The sequence below is a fragment of the Tursiops truncatus genome, chromosome 20 (assembly GCF_011762595.2).
Source record: "Tursiops truncatus isolate mTurTru1 chromosome 20, mTurTru1.mat.Y, whole genome shotgun sequence".
Taxonomy (NCBI): domain Eukaryota; kingdom Metazoa; phylum Chordata; class Mammalia; order Artiodactyla; family Delphinidae; genus Tursiops; species Tursiops truncatus.
In genome coordinates this window covers 17,857,180-17,884,418 of record NC_047053.1, presented here as the reverse complement: position 1 = coordinate 17,884,418, position 27,239 = coordinate 17,857,180, and the positions used below count along the sequence as shown (strand labels likewise).

Sequence of the window (27,239 nt, the reverse complement as noted above, 5' to 3'; positions counted from 1 at the left end):
TCGACAGGCAGAAGACAGCGCTGCCCGGGCCCGGGTCCCGGAGTCAGCACTCACCTATGTCAGTTTCTTGGCTTTGTTGTAGAGGGAATCCACTACTTTACTCATGTTCTGAATTGTTTCCAGAGCAGCTTCGTAAGTTTTATCTACTGGGGGTTCATCAAAAATAATCAAGACACCCTCCCCCTGGTCCAAGATCCCTGCAGAAAACACAAGCAAACCCAGGTAAAAGAAAGGATTAGACACACGAGCATTTGAGAAGCAGCCCACTCCCTAGCTGCCTCACTTTCTCCAGAAAGGAGTAGAAACAGAAGTCATCTTCCTGTTCCATTCGTGCATGTTTATTACACTCTCATCACAGGCATAACAGGGGCAAGGATCCCAGGGAACCACCAGGTGATACAATGGAGCATCTTCTTTCAAGATAAACAAGAGCATGATGCCTCTTCACCATTTCATCACCTCCACCAGCCCCCTCGCCGGTACGACTGTTACTCACCATGAAATTTCTTGTCAAGAATCATCTGTGATAATTTCCTTTCCACGTCGGCCTAAAATCAAAGCACATGATTAAAGGGCCCAGCATCTACTAGTGAGAGATCACACTGACATGAAAGCCTTGTATAAAAGGATCTTATGGCAAATGGTCTGAAAATAAAACAGCAACAATGCATCTGCAGCTCTCAGCCCACGGTCCCCAGTCCCCACTGAGAAGCTTGGGAGCTTTGCAATAAGGCCCAGCGGGTGTAAAACGGCAGCCCCTCCACATGCCCCTTTCCCCATCCCTACCCTCAAGACAAGCTCAGGACTCCTTACCTTGGAGAGTTTGATGAGGCTAGATATGTGTTCGATCTAAAAGGAAAGGTAAAAAGACACCAACACTGAAAGTTTTACTTCTGCCTCTAATATCGGGATGAGGGTGGTGCTGTATCTTGAAATCCTGCCGAATGTCTCTACAGGGACAGATTCTCTTTGGCTGTGCTTAGGTCTCTTGTGCTTGGTCCATCTGCCTACCCTGCATCACTACAGACAACAAATACACTCCTGTCCCACACACCCAGAACAGAAAGCATTTACCACATGCACAGTGACTACAAAAGCTAGGAGGAGACTGCACTGAAAACAAGCAGGGGCAATCTCACCAGCCTCTACCCCACAGCAACCCTCTCCTTGACTCTCATTCCCTGTCAAGAAAATCCCAAGCTCTTGGGGGTCTCTCGCCCAGCAGGCACACCCTTGGAAGTGAGTTCCTATCCTGAATGGTTGTGGGAAGGGAGGTGGCTATAGTGAGGACGCCTAGCCAGAAACCCCCTGCCACCAGAGAAGAGCTAGAGTCCCCCAGAAGGTTCTTACCTGTACTCGGGAAAAAGGCTCAATGACTCGGATCAGATTCTGTTCCAGCAAGTTATCATACAACTTGGCCAAGTGTGTGCTGATGATTGGGTCATCCCGGAGCTCTGCCCGGTAATCTGTTAGAGCCTGCCAAAAGAGCCGAGATTGGCACAGAAAAGGACTTGAAAGTCACGCTACTCGCAGCTTCCTAAGTAGTGAGCTGGCCCTTGTAACTACATGGTTGACTGTAGTTCTGGAAGATTTGGGAAGATGAAAGAACAGCCACGACTGAAGGCAGAAGAAAATGAAAAGAAGTGAAAGGTGGAGCCTAACCCTAGGCACCATCTTCCTGTCCAAAAGCCTCACACTGACAGCTCAAACCATGTAAGCCCTAAGCAGCAGCTCAGCTTGCAAGCTAAATTCACTGCAAAAGCAGTTCTCAATATGTATTCCACAGAACAAATAAGGCCTCCATGGGGGCAGGAGGAGGGGGAATTCTGAGGTTAAATAATAGGAAATGCTGAATTCCACAGCTAGCTCTTGGGGTTTTATAAGGAATATCAGCACAGAAAACAAAGTACCTTTCTAATTTTGTTTAGCCCTAGGGTTTCCCAAATATCTGATCACAGACCCTTTTTTTAATCCCTACTAGAAGTGTTCCATCCAAATTGGGGGATAAAATGATCTAGACTCTTTGTTTATTTGTGTATGTGATTTATTTACCTTTAGTAATGTTCTCACAATATCCCAGCCTCATGTCAGCTGTGCTATAAGGTGTTAAGGGAAGCAAGCAAATCATGCCAAGTAAGGAAATGAAATTGGCAAGAAACCTCAAGTAAGATGATGAACCCTGGGGACAGTCAGAGAGCCACATGGTCTAGTTTCTGTCCATACTATTTTTCTTCCTGGATCTAGGTTTGTTTTTATTAAGTTGGTCATTATACTCAGACTAAGAGAGAGGCTCAGAAAAGTATAAGTCTCACCCGATTGCTTAGACAAGTTTTTCTCCCTTTCCAAACCTTCACAAACATTGAGTGAAAGGCACAGGAGGCAAGGCCAGCCTAGAACTTCTGTCCTAAGGAAGTATCTCTCAGCCCAGATGCACACATCAAAACTTCTCTTCTGTCCACAGAGGAGAAGCAGACCTGGCATTTCTGGAGCTGAAGTAACATCTAAGACCATGCTGCATGGTGCTTGTGTCAGACCCTGACACACATGAGCTGTGTGACCCAGGCCTCCTCTTTAAATTCCAGCTTCCCCAAGCATAAAATACAGGTAACAGGTTTGTTGTGAAAAATCAAATGAAAGGGGACTTCCCTAGTGGTGCAGTGGTTAAGAATCTGCCTGCCAATGCAGGGGACATGGGTTCAATCACTGGTCCATGAAGATCCCACATGCCGCGGAGCAACTAAGCCCACGTGCCACAACTACTGAAGCCCGCACTCCCTAGAGCCTGCGCGCCGCAACTACTGAGCCCATGTGCTGCAACTACTGAAGCCCACACGCGTAGAGCCCGTGCTCCACAACAAAGAGTGGCCCCCCACTCACTGCAGCTAGAGAAAGCCTGCACACAGCAATGAAGACCCAACGCAGCCAAAAAAAAATCAAGTGAAAGAAGGATGACAGAACTTTTTGAAACTGAAAGGTACTGTATATAAATGAGGTATGACAGTTCAACAAGTTTCATTGTACAGAAGTGCTTAACTACTTCCTGGTTTTGATACTGTACTATAGATAAGATGTAACCACTGGGGAAAACTGGGTGAATGGTACATGGGATCACTCTGTACTATCTTTGCAACTTCTTGTAAAACTATAATCACTTAAAGATTAAAAAAAACTTTTTAAAGTGCTTAAATGCCCCTCCCCTCCACCAGTTCCCTACCAACCCAATACCTTGCTTACCTTTTCAAAATCTGCCAGTGATCTGTTCTTGCTAGCCTGAGCCACACATTTTAATGCTTCTGTCTAAGAATAAAGAGAGAAACAGTGAAAGTGATCTGCACACTCACATCCCAACAAGTCTCATAAGGAACATGCTATGTCCACACAACTTCTGGCTGCAAGGAAGAACCTGCCCCACCACTCCTCTTCTTCAGAGGCCTAGGAAGAAAAGCTAGAGGAATACCACTGTGGGCCAACCAGTTTCCCTTTGAAAGCTGAAGTGACTTAAAGGTACTAGGAAATAGGAAGTTTTCCAAAAAAGAAACTTTGATAAAGCATTCTCCAAAGATGACAAGCTAAAAGGGAAAATGGCCCGAGAAGTGCGATTTCCTCGCCCCTCCTCCAAGACTCCCTATCCCTACACCCCACAGAACCCTTCCTGCCCTCAGACTTGATCATACCTTGTGCTTTATAAAAACTCATTCTGCTGGGTTTGGTGCAGGGCACAGACCAAGATTTACTTTCATTAAGCTTGAAGCATCAAAATGCTACGTATCATACTGAATGTTAAAACCCCAGTGATGAAGGTATAACCAAGGGTTAAGGGGCAACTTCTAACTTTATAAAACGTTATAAAAGGTACCCGACCAAGCTCTTAAGTCTCTACTCAGCACGAAATCTACAACATTCATCTTCCTGAGTGCCTGACTCCTGCTTGAAAGCTGTCATCAAGGAACAAAGGACCAGAGGGAACTCCTCTTGTACCAGCCTATGTACTTAAACAAGGAAGGTAGTGTCTTATACTGCAGACTTTAAAAATGATGCAAAGCTAATCGTTAGTGTAGTTTGTCTCCAGCATTTGTCCTATAGACAGAAAAATGTCATAATGAGAATAGCATGAAACTTAAAGCCAGATAACCCAATTTCAAAGTCTCGCTTCACCATTACTAGTTATCTGGCCTTGTTCTGGACACTTGACCTCTCTTAGCCCACCTCCTCAACTCTAATTCTAGATATGATAGTCTTTCACTACAGAAATAAACAATATTCTTTTGGTCAAAACTAGGAGCTGATCTGAAACAACTTCTGATGAAAAGCCAATTAGGGCCACTTGTATAGAAGGAAGAAATCATCTGTTGTGGACATTCTGCCAAAGATACAGTGAGATAGCCAACGTGTCTGCTGTTTAGAGACAACTGCATTTGAAACCTAGAAAGACTACTTTTACTTTACCAGTGATAATCAAGTGAAGTACAAAGTGATGATGCAGACATCTGAGACATCATCTTTACACAGGTCACACTCTTACCTACTCAGGCATAAAAGCCATCACAAATAGGGCTACCGACCTTGATATCAAAGGCCTCTTCTTGACCACACCCAAACTCAGGACAAGAGTGGGAAGGTACTGATAAGAGAAGCACTTGAGTCATCAAAACCTAGTTTCTGCACCAAGCAATCTGACCTCTCTAAAGCATACGCGCATCAGACCTTACCCGGCTCCACACTCTTGGAGAATCCAAGATTTCTTATTCCGCGCATGAAATTTTCAAGCCAAGATCATGGTAGATATACTTTCCGGTCGAAGCTAAATGCAACCTAACTCACTGTAAATGCTCCAGTTCAATTCTGAGTTCTGTTAAGTCCCTCAAACCACCCAATACCCAAAAGAGCACCAAACATTGACTTTTCAGGCCAAGAATTAACAGTACAGGAAATATACCGAACGTGCTTAATGAAAAGAGGGGGGAAGAAAGAATGAAGAGCGGAATGGAGACCTGAAGAGCACGGTCTCACTGAACACCATGTCTAATAACACGCTGCCTCAGAGTGAGCAGAGATCAGAACTGCAGTCAAGGCATCCCCTACCTGCCTCCCCGCATACCGAAGTGCAAGCTTCCCGCTCACCAAGGCCTGGACATCTTCTGGGCTAAAAAAAAAATACATACTCGGTCAACTGCTCCAGGATATTATGCTTCTAAGCATATGTTCAGGCAAATATCTTTTCCTCTGAAAAGACTCTGCCCACAGAGGTAATAAGCCCCCACCCCTAAACCCATAGGCCTCTCACACCATAGACGCTAGGCTTTCTCCACTCTGGGCTCAGTGCTGAAAAGCAAGAAAACTCAACGTTAAAAAGAAAGCCACACTGGGAATTCCCTGGCGGTCCAGTGGTTAGGACTTGGCGCTTTCACTGCCGTGGCCCCGGGTTCAATCCCTGGTCTGGTCAGGGAACTAATATCCCGCAAGCTGCACGACATAGCCAAAAAATAAAGAAAGAAAGAAAAAGAAAGCCACACTGAACCTACCAGAAGTAATAGACCCAACAGGCAAAATGATACATATAAATCAAATCCCAGTATAACAGATCTTTCAAAACACAAGCCCTGTTTAATCCCAAGATCCAAAAAGAATCCCAGTCAGTATCTCATTTATTCCCAAAAAAGAATGTGGAATAATTCTGTAAATCTTTAGAAAAAGATCTAGCTGTCATACTTGCCGTTGTCGCCTTTTTCAAACCTCCCCCTAAGCTCTCCTTTAACCACTCCCATTCTGGGTGGCCCATTGGCTGGTGCTGGTCTGTAAGCCATTTCCTGGCCCTCTGTCCTGTGCTCAACAACTCTTCTGGACAGCATTGTAGGATGAGGAGAACACTCAGAGGGGCTGGGAAAGAGATTTCTGAAATCTGTCTCCCCAGTTCTGAAAGACTAGCAAGGAAAAGTGCTCTGGATTACCTTCGATCCTCCCATTCCACCTCAATCAGCCCCACGAGGTGGCAGCCGCTGCTTCTGTAACTGGCCAAAGTCCCTGCCCAAGCCATCTCTGCCATGGCAGAAAATCTTAGATGAAGGACCTGAGTTCTCATATCCCAAAGTTAATGTGCACCTACGTGTTGAGCATGATTTTGCACAGCAACATGTACTTCAGAGATGTGATGGCCTTGGGGCTATCGATGGAGTCATAACCCTCAAATGCCTCATAGAAATATGAGTATGCAGTTTTCCAATCCTTCTCCTCTGCTGCATGGATAATACCTGGGCATTGAAAAGAAAAGAGTAAGAACCATATGAAATAATAGAACCATAAAATGTCACAGCTGGGAAGGGCCTCAAAAATCTATCCCAACCTCATCTACTTACTGATGAGGTCAGGAAAGAATAAAGGACCTGCCCAAAGTCACTGCCATCTAGTGGCAAAGCTGGGATTAGAACCCAGGTCTTTGGCCTCCCAGTTCAAATTCCAAAGGAGTTAGAGACCCAACAAAAGGGGATCCTAGAAACCACATATGGTAACATCTTTTCGCACCACCACATCAGTCCTGCTATCCATTGGAACCACTAGAAAAGGCCACATTTACCCTCCATGACATTACCTTCACGGGTCAGAAAACTGACACAAACATCCCTCCCTGGTCTGCCCAAATTACTAGTTTTAATAACATCAACCATTTAAGATAGCTTTTCTAAACTTGACACTTTTATAAGTAAGCAGCTTTCCTGAGAGAGAAAAAGAAAATCCAACCTCTTACAGTCTCATTTCAGATACTGGTCATTTATAGATAGATGCGATCAGTAAATGGATTTCATGTAATGCCAAATCCATGAACTTAATTGTACACAGTTAAGCAGTATTACGCTACACTTCATCTAACCAGTTCTCTACTGTTTAGAAGTTGGGTTGCTCCCAATAAGCCTAACTTTGACTGAACCTGCTATTACTTCCAACCTATGCTATCACGTGGGATGACGTGAAAATTAGTTCTTCCTAGCTTGGAAGGCAACTAAGCCCTAAGTTTCTGTGTATCAGTTCTAACCCTGCCTCAGCCACATCCATTTGTTTACCACAGGGCTTCCCAACTTTTCCACATCAAGGTACACGAATGAAGTATTCAGCACACTGGAGTAAAAGGATGAAACTGCTTACACATGACCCCAGGGGATCACTGTTTCAGACCACCCGTCACATACCTGTATGCCTGGCATGCCAGTTGGGAACTTATGAATTAATAACCACTACTGAGTGATATGTGCCAAACCTACCCAAAAAGCCTCCTGTTTAGAGGCTGAAGGATTCAGGTCCTTCTACTACTGTTCTTAACTACAGAGGCCTGGAGAAAACCCACCCTCCTCTGTAGCCAAGGAGACCTCCCTCAAAAATACCCAACAGACTACTAGCACTGCCAAATTAAATGAGACAAATGCCCATTTTCCCATTCTTCCCAGTCCAGAGCTAGAATAGACCAGACAAAAAATAAGACTGATTAAATAAAGAAAAAAGTAAAGAAGAGCTGGTATACTGCTTTCCAAAACACATTAGCAAATAGAGACCACATTAGGACTACAAGCATCACAGCTGGCATAGGAAATTTATTATTTAAAGAAACAAAACACTAGACTGTTACTCATTCAACACAAATATTAACAAGGGCCTACCATGTGCCAAGCACTGATATAACTACTATAGAGAAAATAAATATGAATTAAGGCCCTGAAGGAGCTCACAGTCTCACAGTGGTCATCAAAACAGAAACAAGGAGATTAGTACCATAATATGTATCAAAGAATATACCTTTCTTGGGAAGTCCAAAGTAAAGAAGGCACTGAAGAGGGTTTATAAGGCAGACATGTGAGCTTGATCTGGAAGGATGCATAGGAGTTTGCCAAGGGGAGAAGATGGAAAGGGGAATTCCAAGCACAGAAGACAAAATATATAAAGGCACAGGAGCAGCAACATATAAAGTCATTTGGTGACTAGGACTGAAAACCAGAGATAACCATGAAAAGGATGTCTTCCTTCTCAATGCACTGTTAAAGTAAAATAGCCTGGGGATAATGGGGAACCATTGGAGTTACATGATCAGATCTCTGTTTCCAAAAAATGACTTTAGGACTAGTAAGCAAGATGGATTAAGAAAAGTGACTAGGGACAGTTAGATCAGTAAAAGACTACTCCAGTGGTCCGGTGGCATTAATTAGAGCAGTGATTGTAGAAATGGAAAAGAAAGGGCAGATTTGGAGACAGACTCAACCTGATACATCAGAAGAAAGAGTGACTGAGGATAATTAGTCAAGGGAGGAGAACCAAGAAGACAATGCTGTCAAAGAAGCATGGAGTGCTCAACAGTGTCAACCCCCCCAAATCTGACAGAGGATAGAGGGGAGTTACTGTCTTGCAAGGAGTCAACAGAGACACCAAAGTAATGACATTCTTTCAACTTTTCCAAGAAGCTTGACAGAAAAGGAGAAGACAGAAGGCTGTGCTTTTTCAGCTGGGGCCGTTCAAAGACTGAGAGGAAGGCCGGGGGGCCGGGCGTGGCGGCAGCAGTGGGCGCTTCAGCAGTGCGCTCAGCCAGGCCCCCTCCCGCTCCCCTGCCCCTCTTGTTCACGTCCCCCCAGCAAGGAGGTCGGCACCAATGGCGGTGCCTCGGAGGCCGGCGAGGAGAGGGAGGCCGTGGGCAAGAGGTGCCTGGGCTTGTTGGCCACCGCCTGGCTCACCTTCTACAACATCACCATGACCGCGAGGTGGCTGGTACTGCCTATTGCCACGGTACGTTTTTATATGGAAAAAGGAACACACAAAGGTTTATATAAAAGTATTCAGAAGACACTTAAATTTTTCCAGACATTTGTCTTGCTTGAGATAGTCCACTGTTTAATTGGAATTGTACCTACTTCTGTGCTTGTGACTGGGGTCCAAGAGAGTTCAAGAATCTTTATGGTGTGGCTCGTTACTCACAGTATAAAACCAATATAATTTTTTTATCATCTTATATCCTGTCGGAGTTGCTGGTAAACTTCATACGATACGCGACATACGATATACACTGCCTTACCACACATGAAGAAAACAGGAACGTTCTCAATAAGATTTCCCAATAAATACAACGTCTCTTTTGACTACTGTCATTTTCTTCTTATAACCATGGCCTCATGTATACTATTGTTTCCACAACTCTACTTTCATACGTTACATCAGAGAAGACAGGTGCTTTATGGAGAGGTGACTGTCGAAAAGGATGATTAAATGATCCCTACAACAAGGTGCTTTTTCCAGAATAACCAGGATTACTGGAGTCCAAGTTTTAATAACAAGAATAAACAGCTTGATGAGAAAAAAAAAAGACGGAGAGGAAGATCCAAGTGGAGACGAAAAACTAGACTTAGAATTGAAAAAACTAAAGACTTAAAAAGGACAGGTAGGGGCTTCCCTGGTGGCGCAGTGGTTGAGAGTCCACCTGCCAATGCAGGGGACATGGGTTCGTGCCCCGGTCCGGGAAGATCCCACATGCCGCAGAGCGGCTGGGCCCACGAGCCATGGCCGCTGAGCCTGCGCGTCCGGAGCCTGTGCTCCGCAACAGGAGAGGCCACAACAGTGAGAGGCCCGCGTACAGCAAAAAAAAAAAAAAGGACAGGTAGAAGGATCATGCTTGATAATGGGTAAAAATGAACAATGATACAAATTCTGGGGAGGAAAGAGAAATAAAGAAGGTTCACATAAAAATGGCCTCTATTTGCTCTGAGAAATAAGATGCAAGTTCATCTCTTGACCATAAAGAAATAACATAATGAAGAGTAGTGGCTTAAACAAAGTGCCGGTATTTGGTCAAAGCAAGGTACTGTGTGATAAGAGCTTACATTCATCATCTCATTTAATCCTCACTCTCATCCTATGAGGAGGTACAATTATTTATCACCATTTTTTAGATGAGCTAAAGAAAAATTTAAGTAACTTGCCCAGTCACACAGCTAGAAATTTGCAGAACCAAAATTTCAACCTAGAAAAGTTGTTTTCTAGACTTTTTTCTAGAGCTTCTGCTTTTAACCTGAATCACAAAACATGCCATTTGATACTTACAATACCTGAGAGGCAAGTATGGTACCTATTATCTCCCTCTTGCAGTTTTACATGGAAACAAAGATTGCGAAGAGGTAATACCAGGTAACACTAGTTAGTCCTCTGACTCCAATAATGCTCCTTCAATAATGATAATAAGTTATAACTAATAAAAGCTGCTGACTACAAGAAAAAGTATTCTATTGCCAATCCATGGCCTCCTAACCCCAAAATTCACACACTCCATCAGAAAGCAACCCACTACACTCCACTGAGATAGGGGGGTGGGGGGGTGTCTTTCCTCAGCCTAGATCTGAGGCCCTTTAGAAAAGTCCAACATGCTTTACAAAGGTCTCCAAGTGACAAGAGACTTGGGTTAGTCCAATTCTGGAGAGAAGTGCTACCATTCTGAGTAAGTGACTAAGATGGAAGATAAGGGAGAGCTTTTTAAACCTAAGTGAGACCTCTCTAGGGTGTTGGCTCTAACAATCAGTTTGCCTGGTCAACCACAGATTAAGCATGTTCTTAATATATTTTAGGCAGTTAACAGCAAGTGAAGAGGAGGGGGGCAGCTAGTGAGAGAGGTAACCTTCCATTGGTTTCTCTGAGGAAGCTTGAGCCAAAACAGCCAATTTTATTCTCCAGCCCCAACCCCCCAGTCCTTTCACCTGTGAGGTAAGATGAGCTTTAAGAAAACATGGGGTGTTACCTGACTGCATATCCAAGGTGGCCTGCAATTTAGGGGGGCAGTAAATGGCATTTGCTGTGGTTCGAGCAGAGGTTAAGGCAGCTCGGGCTTTTGGCAGGTTGCTCAGGGCATGGTATGTTTTGCTTTCTAATAGCTGTACTTCCACCAAAAGGGCTTTGTCATCCATCTTTTTCAACTCCCGCAGCAACTGAGAACCTGGAGAAAGAAAAAACATATACCTCCTTTGTTAGCCATAATCTTAATATTTTAATATTGTAATATTTCCCTCTCACCCTCATAAGAACACTCAGGATAAAGAAATCTGCCTGAACTCAAAATGAGGTTATTTATTTGCAAGATTTAAATTTTCTGCTAATGTGCTATCTTCCAAAGAGAAACACAGATCTCTCTGAAGCCTTTCTGCACACAAAGGACATTACAGCTGAGAATCATATAAGTTTACTCCTAAGATTTGAATACAGTGGGAATCCCCACCCAGAAAATGCTGAAATTACTTATCCAGTTCAGAGAGACACTTGATCTCACTCTCTTCCTGTCCAATAATCACAAGACTACATAAGAAACACCAGGCACTAGGGTTGGTGGGGGAAGGAAAGAGCTTTGGATATACTAACATCCAAATAGACCTTCTTTCCCCTGCTCAACATCACTAGTTTAGTCATTAGGGAAATGTAACTCAAAACCAAAATGAGATACTACTTCACACCCACTAAGATGGCTAAAATTAAAAAGACAGACAATATTAGGAAATGTTGGTGAGGATCTGGAGAAACTGGAACTCTCCTCATACATTGCTGGTGAGAATGTAAAACGGTGCAGCCACTTTGGAAAACAGTTTGGCAGTTCCTCAAAAGCTAAACAGAGTTACCATATGACCCAGCAATTCTACTTCTGGGTATATTATACCCAAAAGAAAAACATGTCCACATAAAACCTGTTCACAGCAGTATTCATAATAGCCAAAAAGTGGAAACAATCTAAATGTCCATGAACTGATGAATGGATGAATAAAATGTTGTACAGCTATACAACGGAATATTATTCATCAATAAAAGCACTGCTATATGCTACAACACAGATGAACCTTGAAAACATTATGCTAAGAGAAAAAGCCAATCAAAAAGACCACATACTGTATGATTCCATTTATGTGAAATGTCCAGAATAGGCAAATCTAAAGAGGCAAAAAGTAGTTAGTGATTGCCTGGGAAGGTGGGCAGGCAGAGATGATGGATGGGGAATTAATGGGAAGAGACAACTAATGGGTACAAGGTTACGTTCTGGGATGATGAAAATGTTTGAAATCAGACAGTGGTGACAGTGGCACAACTCTGTGAATATACTAAAAATCACTGATTGTACACTTTTAAAGGGTGAACTTTATGGTCTGTGAATTATATCTCAATAAACCTGTTATTTTTTGTAATGCTACTAGTTGTTTGAACCATATGAAATTTCCATTTTTGCAGGATAAGAATTGAATATTGGCAATTTTTTCAACTTAATAGATCATGAAAGCCGTGTTCTTCCATCTGGGAAAAACAGTCCAGATGTATCCATTAATTTAAAAAAAAAAAGACAGCAGGCAAAGATTTCATGGTGTTTAAAAGCCAAAAGGAAAAGCCTTTAGTTGGCCCACTTCAGGTTTCCTATGTATTTGCACCCAGTTAATTTCTTGATATTTAAAATAGATTTTAAGAATAATTATAAACAGATACAGTAGATGTAATAGTAAATATGAGCAATTTGACTCTTTTGTTCTCTAAAGTTGACAGTTAGTTTCTTAGAACTTCTAAATGGCATTTTTCCATGACAGATTCAGTAAATGTAAGCCACACTAAATCCTTCTTAGAAGTAAGCAGAATATAAATTATTAATGTGTAACTAATAAGAGTAGCCAGGTTTGGAATACATTCATTTAGCCAGCTACAGACGCCTTACTAGCTTCCACCAGCTTACTTACCCAAATGCAATGCTTCCTGGTACCTCTTGGTATCAAAGTACAAAGACACCAGTCTTGCCTAGGAAAGAGAAAAGGCATTGACTGACGGAAAGGGGAGGAAAAAAGCCAAAGAAAGAAATCAAAGATTGACAGTCACAGAACTGTTACTGTTGAATATTCAAGTCCTGATGAAAGCATCAAATTCAGCCTAAAAAATCATCTAGCCCGTGATATTATCTCCTATTATAGCCAGTGACTGACTAAACCACGTTGCTGCTTACTTTTCTGAGCCAAGCAGCAGGTCTGTCTCAAAACTTCAACCAGAGCAATTCTCATGAGTGGGACACTGCTACCAATAATTTCAGGTGCCTGGATAATACAAAGTTGCTGAAAATACTTTTGATCACGATGGTATTACTTATATGCACAGTCCTTCAAATGCCTAGAGATCTGAAATCAGTACTAATGTAGGCACATACCTCCAAAGCTTGGCGTAAGAAAGTTCTCTTCTCTGATTTGGCCCATTCGATGCACTCTAAACACAACTCAACCTGCAACAGGGAGAGACAGTACGTGCAACATTATGTCTTCATGTTCTTCCCACAAGCCTTGCTCTGGAGAACAGCTTTCATCTCCTCCTTACATACCCATATTTACTGTCTCAGTGGCATGCCTTGATCCCCAGTATCTCAATATGTAATGATTATAGCATAATGGAAAATCAACTTGGCTTTTTACACACAAAGTATCTTTGTGCTTAGATTGTATTCCCTTGGAAAAGAGCTTCATCTTCAAGATTCCTCTTCTACTGTCCCAGGAGGGACCCAGGCTACATACATAGCGCTGGAATGTAGATTTCTATAATGGCTGAGAAATATTTAAAGCAGAAATTTCTCCCTGAATAGTAATAGTAATGTGTTCATGTGACTATATTGGTCATAAAGGGGAGAAATTCTCAGCCTAGGCACAAGTGTCTTACTCCTAACAGTTGCTTGTAAGACTCAAAAGGCCCAGCTGGCTTTTCCCTTCCAGATTCTAAGAAGTGCAACCAACAATTCTCATCACAATACAGCAAACTTAGCTTGTACTAAAGGAAGTAAAAAGAAATGAGAATTAGCCTAACACTTTAAGGGGCTTTTAAGCTTTCTTTAAAGGCACTTTGAACCCCAGTTCTATATGCTACCCAAGCAGTAAGGTACCATGCAAAGTAACGAACGTAAAGTAGTGTTCTATGCTAGATAGTCTACATGCCATAGGTACCCTTGCCATAGTAGCTCTGACAAGTACATATTAAGAGCTTCAGATCTTGTATCACTTCTGTTACTGCGAGTTAAGATTCATAATCAGAGCGTAAAAAGAAACTGAGCTTTCCAGAGAACTAAGTGCTAAAAGAACAGGTTTTTATGTAAATCCCAATTTCTCTTAAGAGATGTTACAAGGAGGGAAAAGTAAAGGGACATAATCCAAATTGACAGACCTGCCTTTAGATAAATGGATGACATTACATGGTATTTGGAGGATTCACCAGTAAGAGTCAATGAAATCTTTATAACTCACTAGAGCCCCCTAGTGGCTACTTAATCCCCAACTCTAAACTCAACTGCCCTCATACAGTAAATTCTACAAAACCTAAAATAAAAGCAAGCCAATCACAATTTCACAGTTTTGAGTTTTGTTCTAAAAAGCCAAACTCAAAGTAATATCTCTGTTCATGACATGAATGGAACTGCAAATATTTTGCTGAACATTTTTAGCAACAAGAATAAAAATCTTCAGTCCTACGTGTCTTCGGGGGCTAAGAAATGCTTACCATCAGTTTTACCCAGCAAGCTTTTTCAAACAATGCAGAAATGAACGCCTAGGCTCCTGATCCAGTAGTCTGGAATAAAAGGTTGGCCACTCTGATGTATATCCCTAATTAAGAAACACTGAGTTCTACTCTAGCATCTCAACCTGTCCTCATTTCCCTGACAGTCCAGATGTTAAGTGACTCACCCAAGGTCACGTATTCAGCTGTTGGGACCAGAACTTGACCCTACCTCAACCCAGCTTTAATAAACTCAGGTCAATACAGACATTTCTCCTACAGCGGGGAATTTGTACAACATGAACTGCCTATCTGTTATCAATTACAGGGTACATGCTTTGCAATATCTGGGACTATAATTGGTGAAACCAGTGCTTCAGTTTTAAGAAAAAATTTTAAAGGCCACTGCCCTTGCTACATAGCTTGAGAGGTTTTGTCCTTTGTTAATGCTAATGATGACTGATAAAGGGGATAAGAATACACAAGAAGCCCATGCTTCTGGAGGAAGCCCTACTTGAGTACAAAAGCTTGACACAGTCAAGATTAGGTATTTTTTAAGCTTTAAATAAATACACTTAATCATTTTTTATGTGCTTTTATTAACTAAATTCCTAAGGGAAAAAATTAACTACCATTCTAAGTCTGAAATTCTCTAGCACAAACTCCCTTTTTTCCCTTGAAATAATTTCATTAACAGGATTTTTGATGTAATGTTTCTTAAAATGTCCTATTGTGTTTTAGCTGGATAGACTATACCAAAAAACGGCTCCCCATAGAAACTGCCTAGAGATCCCTAGAAGGTAGAAAGAATTCTGGAATTTCAGTTCACTATTTGGCAGGGATCTGGTTCACTCTTCTTGCTCCTCTCTTCACCCCAACTCTCTACTCCCCTCCCCTTGCTAACCACCCCAATCCTCAGTCCCCCACCCCACCCATATAGCCTCACTTCCTAGGCTCTAAACTTTAGTACTGCAAATTGCAAATGACCAGAACCTAACCTGAATCATATCAGCTTTCGGAATACAGCAAGCTGAAGATTGCTCTGTAGATCTGACTTATGGTCAGTTCCCAAATACAAAAAGGCAAGGAAAATCCCCTCCCCCATACTCTTGGTGTTAAACTCCCCAATACTCTAGCTCTTGGTACCAAACTCCCCCAAACTCCTAGCTCTCTTAACAATGTCCTAACACTTCATATTTTGCCTCAGGCCTCAACAGTACCCTGACAGTGATCCACCTATGACTTGCTCCTCTATCCTTTCCCATTAGTCAATCAAAGAATTTTAAAAGTACCTAGAATTTTCCAAGATGAAGAAGACCATATCCAATTTCCCCAGGTCAGAGGCCTTGAGTCACATAAACAAATGTAGTAACAATACCCCGTGCTTATATCTCAAGTCAATAAACTTAAGTCTTAATTCAACAAAGTATCTCCTGAGCACCTACCATCCGGAAGGCATAATCCATACATTCCCTCAACAAATACTAGTTATGTAGCTTCTCTGGGCCAAACTACTCTAAGTGCAGAGGATGAAGCAGTAAATAGGACACAGTACCTATCCTCATGAAACTTATACTCTAAGTAGGAAACAGATGTTAATAAGTAAAATAAATACGAAGAAAGCAGAGACAGGTATTTTAGATAAGGTGATGACAGAAGGTCTCTGAGGAAATGAGATGTAAGCAAAGACTTGAAAATGATGTGAAGAAAAAAGTCGTGTTAAGATCAGGCTGAGAGTGGGACTTCCCTGACAGTACAGTGGTTAGGACTCAGTGCTTCCATTGCAGGGGGCACAGGTTCGATCCCTGGTCAGGGAACTAAGATCCCACAAGCAATGCAGCATGGCAAAAAAAAAAAGTCAGATGTATAAAAATGCCCCAAATCTAGAACAGTTTAAAGCTAAGGCAAAAGGCCAGTGTTACAGCTGTAAAGAAAGTAAAAGAAAGTATATGGTAGGTGAGGTCAGAGGTTGCCATGGTTAAGGAATAGCCATGAATTAGGAATGAGAAAGGCACTGTGGTACTACAACGGATATAGGGCTTCACCCGAATGAGACTATATTACAGTAAATAAAATAAAGCAAGGGACTTCCCTGGTGGCACAGTGGTTAAGAATCCGCCTGCCAATGCAGGGGACACAGGTTCAAGCCCTGGTCCAGGAAGATCCCACATGCCGTGGAGCAACTAAGCCCATGCTCCACAACTACTGAGCCTGTACTCTATAGCCTCAAGCCACAACTACTGAGCGCGCGTGCCACAGCTACTGAAGCCCATGCACCTAGAGCCCATGCTCTGCAACAAGAGAAGCCACCGCAATGAGAAGTCCGTGCACCACAATGAAGAGAAGCCCCCGCTCACCACAACTAGAGGAAGCCTGCGTGCAGCAACAAAGACCCAAAGCAGCCAAAAATAAATAAATAAATTTATTTTTTAAAAAAATTTTAAAAAGGAAAGAAAATAAAGCAAATGTTCAGGTAATCATCATACAAGGCATAATCAAAAATACAACATGTACAAAATATAATGTGGATCACTGAAGAGTTAAGATCACAGTGACGTCAACAAGGAAAGATTTCAGAGGAGGTGGTACTTGACATGGAACTACAGAAGGGAAAGGTACTATCATGAAGAGTGTACTCAGCAAGTATCCAACAAGGCTGGCATGTTTGGTACACTTCATAGAGTACTAAGAGATCAGACTGTCATGCTAAGCTGTATTGTAGAAAAACATGTAATACCTAATTCTGTAGGCAACAGAGAGTCACTGAAGGCTCAAGTTACAGGTGAACAGAGAGGGGAATAAAATGTTCAGAGGGTTACTTGGTGGGGATATCTCTCAAAATGGTGGTACGAGGCTTTTGCAGTAGTCTAAGTAAGAAATAATTCGTAAAGCAATTATACTCCAATAAAGATGTTAAAAAACAAAAAAAAAAAGGGCTTCCCTGGTGGCGCAGTGGTTGAGAGTCCGCCTGCCGATGCAGGGGACACGGATTCATGCCCAGGTCTGGGAGGGTCCCACATGCCGCGGAGCGGCTAGGCCCGTGAGCCATGGCCGCTGAGCCTGCGTGTCCGGAGCCTGTGCTCCGCAACGGGAGAGGCCACAACAGTGAGAGGCCCGCGTACCGCAAAAAAAAAAAAAAAAAAGAAATAATTAGAACCCATTGTATATATCAACAATACCTCAAAAAAAAAAAAAAAAAGAGAAGAATTAGAACCCAAACTAGATGGCAGCTGTACATAGAGAACAAATATAAAAAGAGGTGGAGAACAGAGATTGAAGAAAGTTGCACTGACAGAATTTAATAAGTGGCTGGATGTTGATGTTGCCATGTTGAGTTTGAGGTGCAAGTAGCACCATCTGGATGATTGATAATTTATTCCAAAACAAGCAAATAACCTATAATCCACAAAAATTACTGAAAGAAGACCTGCTAAGTGGATTAAGACTCTCACTCTTGATAAGAAGCTAAACTACTGTGACTTCCCTGGTGGCACAGTGGATAAGAATCCACCTGCCAATGCAGGGGACACAGGTTCAATCCCTGGTCCAGGAAGACCCCACATACCACGGAGCAACTAAGCCCGTGCGCCACAACTACTGAGCCTGTGCTCTAGAGCCCGTGAGCTACAACTACTGAAGCCTGCGCGCCTAGAGCCCGTGCTATGCAACAAGAGAAGCCACTGCAATGAGAAGCCCACGCACCACAAGGAAGAGTAGCACCGCTCACCACAGTTAGAGAAAGCCTGCACACAGCAACGAAGAACCAACGCAGCCAAAAATAAATAAAATTAAATCTTAAAAAAAAAAAAAAGCTACACTACTAAACATCAAAAACAAAAGAAACCAACAGCTCTTACTCAGCACTAAGATGACACTGACAATAAAATGACACAGTACCTGAGAGTGTTTCCTTTCACCCTAAGATAAGGAAGAAAGGTTTCTAGTTGACAAAAAAGTAACGTGCAATGAACAATAGCAATGTACACACACAGTTAAAAGGAAGGCCTCTCCAGACATGGAATACATGACAAAGGCCAGTAAAACCCACTAACCAATTACAGGAGAGCACTAAATTATGATTTCAATAATTTAGATAAAGGAGTAGAACTGATCATTAAACAACTGCAGTTCTATCCAGAGTCAACTCTATGTTATGGGAAGGGACAAATTCCAAGACTTCAGCGTCAAAGAAGCAGCTTGGATAATTAGTTTTTTCTGCCTAAGATGTTCCAAGTAACATTTATTAGTCTGTTTCAAGCTAATACTTATTGGTCAGCCCATTCTAAGGCATCCTAGGGGACTTCCCTAGCGGTCCAGTGGTTAAGACTCCATCCACGCTTCTTCCAATGCAGGGGGTGCGGGTTCGACCCCTAGTTGGGGAACTAAGATCCCACATGCCGCACGGCGTAGCCAAGGAAAAAAGAACATGGCATCCTAATTCAAACAAAAGATGGGGTGTCACTTTTTCATGAGAACAAATACAATTTAAAAAAAAAATTAGGGTTAGATATAAGAGTAGTACCCCTTAGAAAAATCACTTTTTCTTTTAAATTATTCATAAAAATAATTTTAATGCTCTGGTTCAAAAGGCAGCTATCTACATATCTATTTTTGATCTACTGTCATGAAACACAGTTCTCCCAGAAACAAATGAATTTGAAGAATTCACTACAGATGAATTTTCTACAATGAAGTTAGTTTATGGTGTTTAAACTAGGTTTCAAAGAATCATTAAGGCAAGAAACCAGATTTTACAAAATGGTTTTTGTAAAACCATTTTACATGATTTCAAAGTGAGATCCATATGTCCTAGGTTTCTGAAGTTCCCCATTATTTACTCAATATGCCACCAAGCCCCTTCATATCTTTTACACCCACAGAGGCTATGGCAAACAATGAAATATATATATATATATGTGTGTATATATATATATATAAAATAAACAACTACCAATTCCTATCCCTGCCTTTATACCATCTGACGTTTTATATACTTATTACCTGCCTTCATCATTAAAATATAATTCTCATGAGAGCAACAACTGTATGCTGTTACAAATGAATCCCCAGTATCTATAACAGTGCCTAACACATAGCAGGCACTAGTGAGTGCTGATCAATAAATCTACAGAAAAGACAACAACTATAGTCTCCTACAAACAGATTCAAGCAACCACCATATACCCTGCTTGAATCTGTCACTTTTTACAGAATGAATTTTAACTTTGGTAGCGTCTCCTTCTCCTGAATTGCAGACAATACAGCTACCTTTGAAGAATGGGAAGAGGCTCAGTGATTCCAAAGAGGCACTCTTCAGTGCAGCTCAGGGTCTAGTCTGAACTCACAGACGACATGTACAGGTATACCAGTCACTTCTGCACACACAAGACGAAAACAGATGGATGCTCACCCCTCAATAAAGGCATAAATGCAGTACAAGACATGCCAAGAAGGGATGCCACAAGACTTAATTAGTGCTCACAAGGAGCTTTGTGACACAGAATGAAAGGTACCACAGACACAGAAAACATTACAAAGGTGTGGCAATACAATACCTCAAAGACAAGAATCAGTTTGTGACCCTGATGTAATGAGGATTCCAGGGACCACTGACAATCTCCACTTACAAAGCAAAGCATGGAACAGACCCAAAGTATCAAATGCCCTGTAACAAAGAGAAACTGACATGATAAGTCCTGCGCTGTCCTCCCAGTTGTCCCTTCCACATTAGTACCACAATGCAGGCAGGCATTTCTTTCACTGAAACAACACTTTGCTCCACAGTGTCTACCTTCTGTCATTAAAGTAGCTCACCTCCTGTCCTGTAGCTGCTTCCATATCAAGAAACAGATCAAGAAGAGATCGGACCAGACGAGCTGCTTTAGCCTTGCTGATGGAATTCAAGAAGGGTCGCACATACTTCAGCAGTCCTCCAAGCTCTGTGTGGAACGCAATTCAGACAGGAAAAAGTACACATCAATATTAAGGACAAAATACCCATTAAAAAATAACCCAAGATCATAACACCAGTAATTATGTCTGGAATCAGTCAAAATGAAACTTAGTAGGAATTTAAAGCATTCTTAGCAGGTAATGGAGTAGCAAAAAAGTTAACAACATATACCAAATCTGTATCCCATTCCCCACTCAGCCTCTGGAATACTGTGAGGGTCCTGGGAAAAGCTTATGTCTGTCTGCCTCATGAGTACAGCAAAGTACTCACACTCTCAGAAAACAGTTTTCTAGAACACAAAATATGCTATGCCTCTTCCACCTTAAACAAAATTACTTCCCCACAGCTACCAAATTTATCAGGTTATAGGAGTTAAATTTTTTTTTTTCCTAATTTCCAACCAAGTCTGTCTCAGCAGTTCCCCTTAAACAGAGATTTTTCAATTCCAGGTTCCTTTTTTCCTCCCTTCCTGAAGTAATGCCCAGCTTAGTCTTTTACCAATATAATTTCCATGGCACTCTTCTGAATCAACTTTTCACATAAAAGTTAGGGTGTTTGTCCCTTAAAGTTATACTATAACCTTTTAAAATTCCTCATTAATCGGCAAAACCTAAGTCTTAAACTATGACAAAAAAGCCATCAACCACAGAGGTTCTGCCCACCCCTTATGTAAGAAAAAAGGGTGGCACAGTAATCTAAGGGAGCACCTTTAGAAACAAACGTGAAAATTAGAGAATATGTCAACTAAACAACTAAGGAAGTTCTTTTGGAATGTAGGTTAAAATTACTTTAGTGCCACTGCCTCCAACTGTAGACTCATCCTCCTGAGAACTCGAATTCAGGGCAAGCAAGCCTCCCCCTCCTGAGAATGCTAATTCAGGGTCCTGAATCCTCATCTGCCTGCGCAGTCAAAGGATACATGAGACTGTGTCAGGTATAAAAGGAACTTTATGCAGAGTGGAAAAGTTCATCTTTCCCTTCACTCCCCAGTACTGACCTGTGAATCCCACCGTCTAAGATTTTTTTCCAATTCTGCCACTCCATTCACTCCTTACTGACTACACACACGCCTGCTTTCAGGCCTCGCTCATGCTGCATTTCCACCTGGAATCCCTCCCCATCACTTCGACCTATGTAGATCTTAGATATCCTTTTAGGTCCAGCTGAAGTCCTAGTGAGTCTTCCATGCCAATGCCAGGCTACACTGATTTCTCTCCCTCAAATTACTTTTGCATTTATGCAAACTTCAATTATGTTATATAATCATAGTTTTTTAAAAGCAGTCTAGTGCAATGTCCCTTCTGAAACAGCATTTCCCTCTATGCTTGAACAAATCTAAACACTCCCTAGTGACAGAAATATTCAGAAAGTAGACGATTCCAGTGTTGGTCAAACTAAATTGTTCTTTTCTGAAACATGATTCTATACCCTCTTTCCACGTGGCTTCAAATATTTGAAGGTAACTATCACTCATATCTCCCTAACTTTCCCTTTCTCCAAGCTAAACAGCTTTAACTATTTCAACTGTTCCTCCAATGTCCTGGTTTCTAGATTGCTTGTCACCTTAGTTGCCCTCCTCTGAATTAACTCTAGTTTGCAAATGTACCACTTGTGGTCCCCAGAACTGAATCAACGTTCCATGTAGGGTCAGACCAGTAGTCATGGCTTAATTCTTCTGATTGGACTGCCACATGTAACACAAGAAGCATGTTTTGCTTTTGCTAATAGCACTCTTTGTTCAGACTGAGTCCATAAGGTCTTTTTGCATAGAGAGGTAATTCCCCACGTTCTTCTGTTTTGATAAAATAGTTTAAGTATATAACTTTATACCTTCCACACTGAATTTAATCTTGCTGGCTTTGACAATAACTCTGAATCTTAATTCTGTTCTCTACTGTACTGAATCATCTACAAAAATAAGCACACCTTCTGATATGGCTTTAGCTCTACTGCCAGATACTGACCAGAAGAACAAGGACAGATTCCTATGACATGATGCTAGAGACTTCCCGTCAGGTCAACAAATGATCCATTTGTCATGGCAAATGTTCAAAGACCCTGCTTACATCAGTTATGTTGTCTATATCATTCTTCCTATCCCAGGGGTTGGCAAACTTTTTCTGTGAAGGACCAGACAGTAAATATTTATGGCTTTGTGGGCTATATGGTCTCAGCGGCAGGTACTCAACTCAGCCAGTGTAGTACAGAAGCAGTCATGGGCAGTATGTAAACAAATGTGTATGGCTATGTTCCAACAAAACTTTAATTACAAACACACTTAGCAAGCCATTGCCTGTGGAACCCTGCAAATCTGCTGTCTGATAAGGCTAACCAAAGAGAACCAAGGTGAGTTTGGAATAACCTTTTCTTAATAAACTCACTGCTTTATGTGCTTAAAACCTACTTATCAAATAATCTGTCCTGGAACTTTACTGATGATTACCAGTTTACAGTGTCTAGAATTTATTCTTTTCATTATCTTTTTGAAAAGTGGAATAATGTTTTGCCCATCCTCAGTTTCCTTATACCTCTCCACCCTCCATGATTTTTCTCAGAATAATAGTGGCTCTATAAATATATCTGCTACAACTATTCTTTTGATATTAAAAGACAGTTGTCAGAACCTAGAAACTTGAACTTATTTAAAAAAGACTACCTAAAAAAAAAAAAAAAGGACTACCTGCTCTCTCTTCTCTCACCTACTTTAGCTTTAATTCTCTCTTTCTAATGTTATTTCTATCTTTTTCTTTTTGAAAATCATTTTCCTTCCTGGACAAGGCAGAAGTGAAACATGAGCTAAGGAGTCTGCCCTTCTCTCCAGCACTTGCTAGCATTACAGTATCTTCTCCAAGTTATTCTTCTAACAGAAAAACAAATGACCTCTTAGTTGCCAAAGACTCAGTTCATTTTCCATTTTAGTCTATTACTGTTTCTTAGTCGTTCTTGGTTATATTCCGTTTCTTTACATTTTCACACTGATTTTTTTTTTAATTCTTATAGAATCATACTGAGTTTTCCTTCTATTCTTACTGAAATTATTTGCAACTGTGTGACCAGAACTTCCTTTTCAGAACCTCACAGAACTCAACACACTCCATTAAGAGTCTCAGGCTATGAAATCTGCAGATCCTGAGCCTAGGCATCATGTCTGATGATGAACACCACTACTTTCAATCACTATTCTGCATCAGACACTGTCTTATTCACTAATTCCCAAGTGACTGATGTCCATCAGGGACCCTACCTTAAACTTTTTGAGTAGAGTACTTAGCACAGTGCTAGCCCTATATTAAATGCATAACAAAACAAAATTGGAAATCAATGGAATAGAAATATTTTCTGTTCTCAGGGAACCCAAAAATCAAAGGAAACAACACAAACTGATCAATTATTAATAGCAAAGATAGGTAAATGAGTGTAGGCCCCGAAACTTCCTTACTATACCTGCCAAAGTCTTTCTTAGAAAACAATAAGTAACCTGGAAATGTTTTTTAAAGTTCTTATGATTCACCTGTTAAATTCCAATAAGTTTCCCTGTACACTTCTAAACTTCTCAGGTAGGTCACAGGGAGGGGAGGGCAAGAAATAAGGAGAGAGTAAAGCATGAAATAGTAACTTCAAGCAAAGCAGTAACATTTTTGGACAAATTTTCTGAAACACTGACTATACTACATGCTGTTTTTAATTATCCATTCTACTTGAGAAAAACAGACATTTGGATCGTTCAACAACAGAAAAATCATTTCAGGGAATTCCCTGGCAGTCCAGTGGTTAGGACTCTGGGCTCTCACTGCCAAGGGCCCAGGTTCAATCCCTGTTCAGGAAACTAAGGTCTCAAGAGCCATACAGCGCAGCCAAAAAAAAAAAAAAAAATCATTTCACCTGGTTTTCTAATTCTTTCAGGAAAATTACCTTATTAATTATATTTCATGTGGACTAATGATCAAAAGTGTTTTGCAACCCCAAGCTCACATTAACTGACAGGCAAGAGAATCAAACATGTTAAATAGGAGAGAAGTCAGCCTAAAATGAAAAAACCACCACCTACCACTGATAACTCATAAGTGGATAACTATGGAAAGCAAATACTTCAAGGTCATGAGCTCTGAAATAGGACTACATGGATTCAAATTCTGAGTCTCCCATACTAGCTGAGTGCCCTTAAATAAGATATTTAACTTTTCTGTGCTCAGTTTCCTCAGGTATAAAATAGGTAATAGTATATACCTTACCAAGTTGTTTCGAGGATTCAATAAGCTAAATCCTGTTTGGGCTTAAAACAATAACTAGTTCATAATAAGCACTCAAAAACGGTTTTTCTCATTACAGATATTTTTAATGATTTTTTTTTTTTTTTTTTTTTTTTTTTTGCGGTACGCAGGCCTCCCACTGTTGTGGCCTCTCCCATTGCGGAGCACAGGCTCCGGACGCGCAGGCTCAGCGGCCACGGCTCACGGGCCCAGCCGCTCTGCGGCACGTGGTATCTTCCCGGACCGGGGCACGAACCCGTGTCCCCTGCATCAGCAGGCAGGTTCTCAACCACTGCGCCACCAGGGAAGCCCTTAATGATATTTTAAATAAGGTACAAGATTCATATAAATACATCCTCCCAATTTCATACAACTTTATTCAACTTTCTATTGACTGAGCCTAATAATTAATGTTATCATCCTTAACTGGAAAAGATTTTTGTTTTCAAGTTCAAGGAATTTTGCTAACTTACACGTATCATCCTTTTGGATAACAACATAATTTGGGGGAAAGTAATTCACGAGATCAACCACGTTTAATCCATTCTAATCAGATAAGCCCTAAATTCACTTTAAAGTCGACAAAAATCATCCATTTTAAGTTTAAGCAGGCTACTCTCTAAATACTATTGTCACTTTACTGGTCAAAAGCCCTTCCTTGTCAACAAGACTCTCCTTCTAAGGACACACCCATCATCAGAATATCATCTCGAGCTTGCAAAGTCAATGGTTCAATTACAACTAGAATGTTTGGGCAACAACAGGCACAAAGCCCTAGGTACCAGTGGAGAAATCCTGGGAAGGTTCTCTCCATTTAATGTCTTACTCATTGTGTATCAGACAGGAAAGCCACCTCCTTGGACACAAAATGCCTAGTCATTTTCAAGTCAGGGGCCTAGAGTCACTATCCACCTTAAATACATCACAGCAGCTCCATGAAATCACCGAAGGCTGCTACTGCCCACATGTAAGGGAATGCAGTGAAAATCCGAACGAGAAACAAATCACAGGTCACTATATTCCAAAAGAAACAGGATTTTTTTTCCTCATCTGCAGAACAAAAGTCTTCAATGAAAGAAGTGAGTGTAAAGGTCTCTTAACTTCCTGATAGAAAACTAAAGCTCAACAAGTTGGCAATAAAATTGAATTACACTACCAATAAACTGTATGGATGCATTCCTATGTTCTCTCACTCCAACCAAAAAAAAAAAATTTCACGCAGCATTTCAGGTAAAAGAAAGCAATCCACTTGTAGCACTTACCTGCAGCTTGTCCAGTCTTTGCCAGGAGAGACCCCAGTTCCAGGATGCTCTGCTCTTTGACCTGCACTGCCTCCTCATCATTCTCCTGAATGTCACGCTTCACTGGGAGAGGAAAATGCAAACTCTCTTAAAATTCTGACAAAAAATGAAAACTAAGGGAAATTTCACCCTCACAAGACCAACTACAAACTCAAACAGCTAGCAAAAGACAAATTCTAGATAGCTTTTAAAAAAAACTCTAAACAAGAAAAAGTAAAATGATCATGCAGCACATGTCCCATGTATATCATAAGAATAGATTCCTCTCTTTTGATTTTAAATGTGCCTTTTCACTCTACCAATTAGAATTTCCCTTACCCACATACATTGAGATTTCTGTTGCTGTCCCTTGGTTAATGCAAAATTCAAACAAGTTCTTCCAGTTGTGGTGGTAAGCCCCATGCCAGGAACTATGTTATGTGAAAATATTAAACATGCCTGTCTGTGCTTTACCTGCCACAAACTAAAATCAAATGACCAAGTTACTGATAACTATAAAGTCAAAAGTCTTTCAATAAACTTTAGGCCTGTGGAGGGCCTCAGCTGATGGGTGTGTTAGGGATAAATAATTCTACAAAGCCATTCAGGAAACATAACCCTGTCAAAGCTCCAGTGTGATCCTTAGGAGGGAATGCTACTTTAAGGGATTCAGGACCTGTTAAAATAACTTTGTGCTATGTGTCCCACTTCCAACTGTTAATAACTATTCTACCACTCAAACACTGGACAGCCTCTTCAAGTTTGTAGTGATAATTTTAGCAATCATCACTAGTTATCACTTCTCTCACAAAGCATCATGACTTGACAAAAACCAAGATTTTGATACTCCATGATGGAGTCCGGAAAAAGTAAGGCTGTCAACCACCATGACTCAAGCTTGTTCTAACAGGAAAGTTTTCAAGGGAACTCCCTCCTAATACAGTGGGCAAGCAAGAAATACTCTAATTATAATGTTTACCATAATTCACACTTTATATTAGGCAATAGGCACAAAAAATAAAATAAAATCCATGCTTCTCACATTAGTTCTAAATATTAGTGTGTATTCACAGGAAGAAAATACACATTGAAAATGACTCTGGTTCTTAACTATAACTGACTTAAGTCAAGATGAGAACTTCAAAAGGAAACACCCTTTATTTACCAATATCATCCATTCACTGATGCATCTTAACCCCCACTCCCTCCCTTTTTCTAGTAACCCCAAAGATAAAGACATCAAGATCTTGT

The 27,239-nt window shown here is 41.1% G+C and overlaps 1 protein-coding gene and 1 pseudogene across 2 annotated transcripts in view; one reads left to right on the top strand and one right to left on the bottom strand.

The window, feature by feature from the left end:
• The window catches only part of PSMD11 (proteasome 26S subunit, non-ATPase 11), a 43,068-nt gene that overhangs the window by 1,627 nt on the left and 14,202 nt on the right, over positions 1-27,239 (bottom strand). For both annotated transcript variants that reach the window (XM_073797867.1, XM_004312692.4), the window contains exons 2-13: positions 25,971-26,072; positions 20,320-20,444; positions 13,178-13,249; positions 12,720-12,777; positions 10,757-10,951; positions 6,104-6,248; positions 5,083-5,143; positions 3,235-3,297; positions 1,351-1,476; positions 814-849; positions 497-548; positions 55-197 (exon numbers count right to left, since the gene is read on the bottom strand). In XM_073797867.1, the coding sequence (XP_073653968.1) occupies positions 55-197; positions 497-548; positions 814-849; positions 1,351-1,476; positions 3,235-3,297; positions 5,083-5,143; positions 6,104-6,248; positions 10,757-10,951; positions 12,720-12,777; positions 13,178-13,249; positions 20,320-20,444; positions 25,971-26,072 (1,178 nt within the window). The remainder of the gene's footprint in view (positions 1-54; positions 198-496; positions 549-813; positions 850-1,350; positions 1,477-3,234; positions 3,298-5,082; positions 5,144-6,103; positions 6,249-10,756; positions 10,952-12,719; positions 12,778-13,177; positions 13,250-20,319; positions 20,445-25,970; positions 26,073-27,239) is intronic.
• On the top strand, positions 8,092-9,237 carry LOC109548636 (very-long-chain (3R)-3-hydroxyacyl-CoA dehydratase 1 pseudogene; annotated as a pseudogene).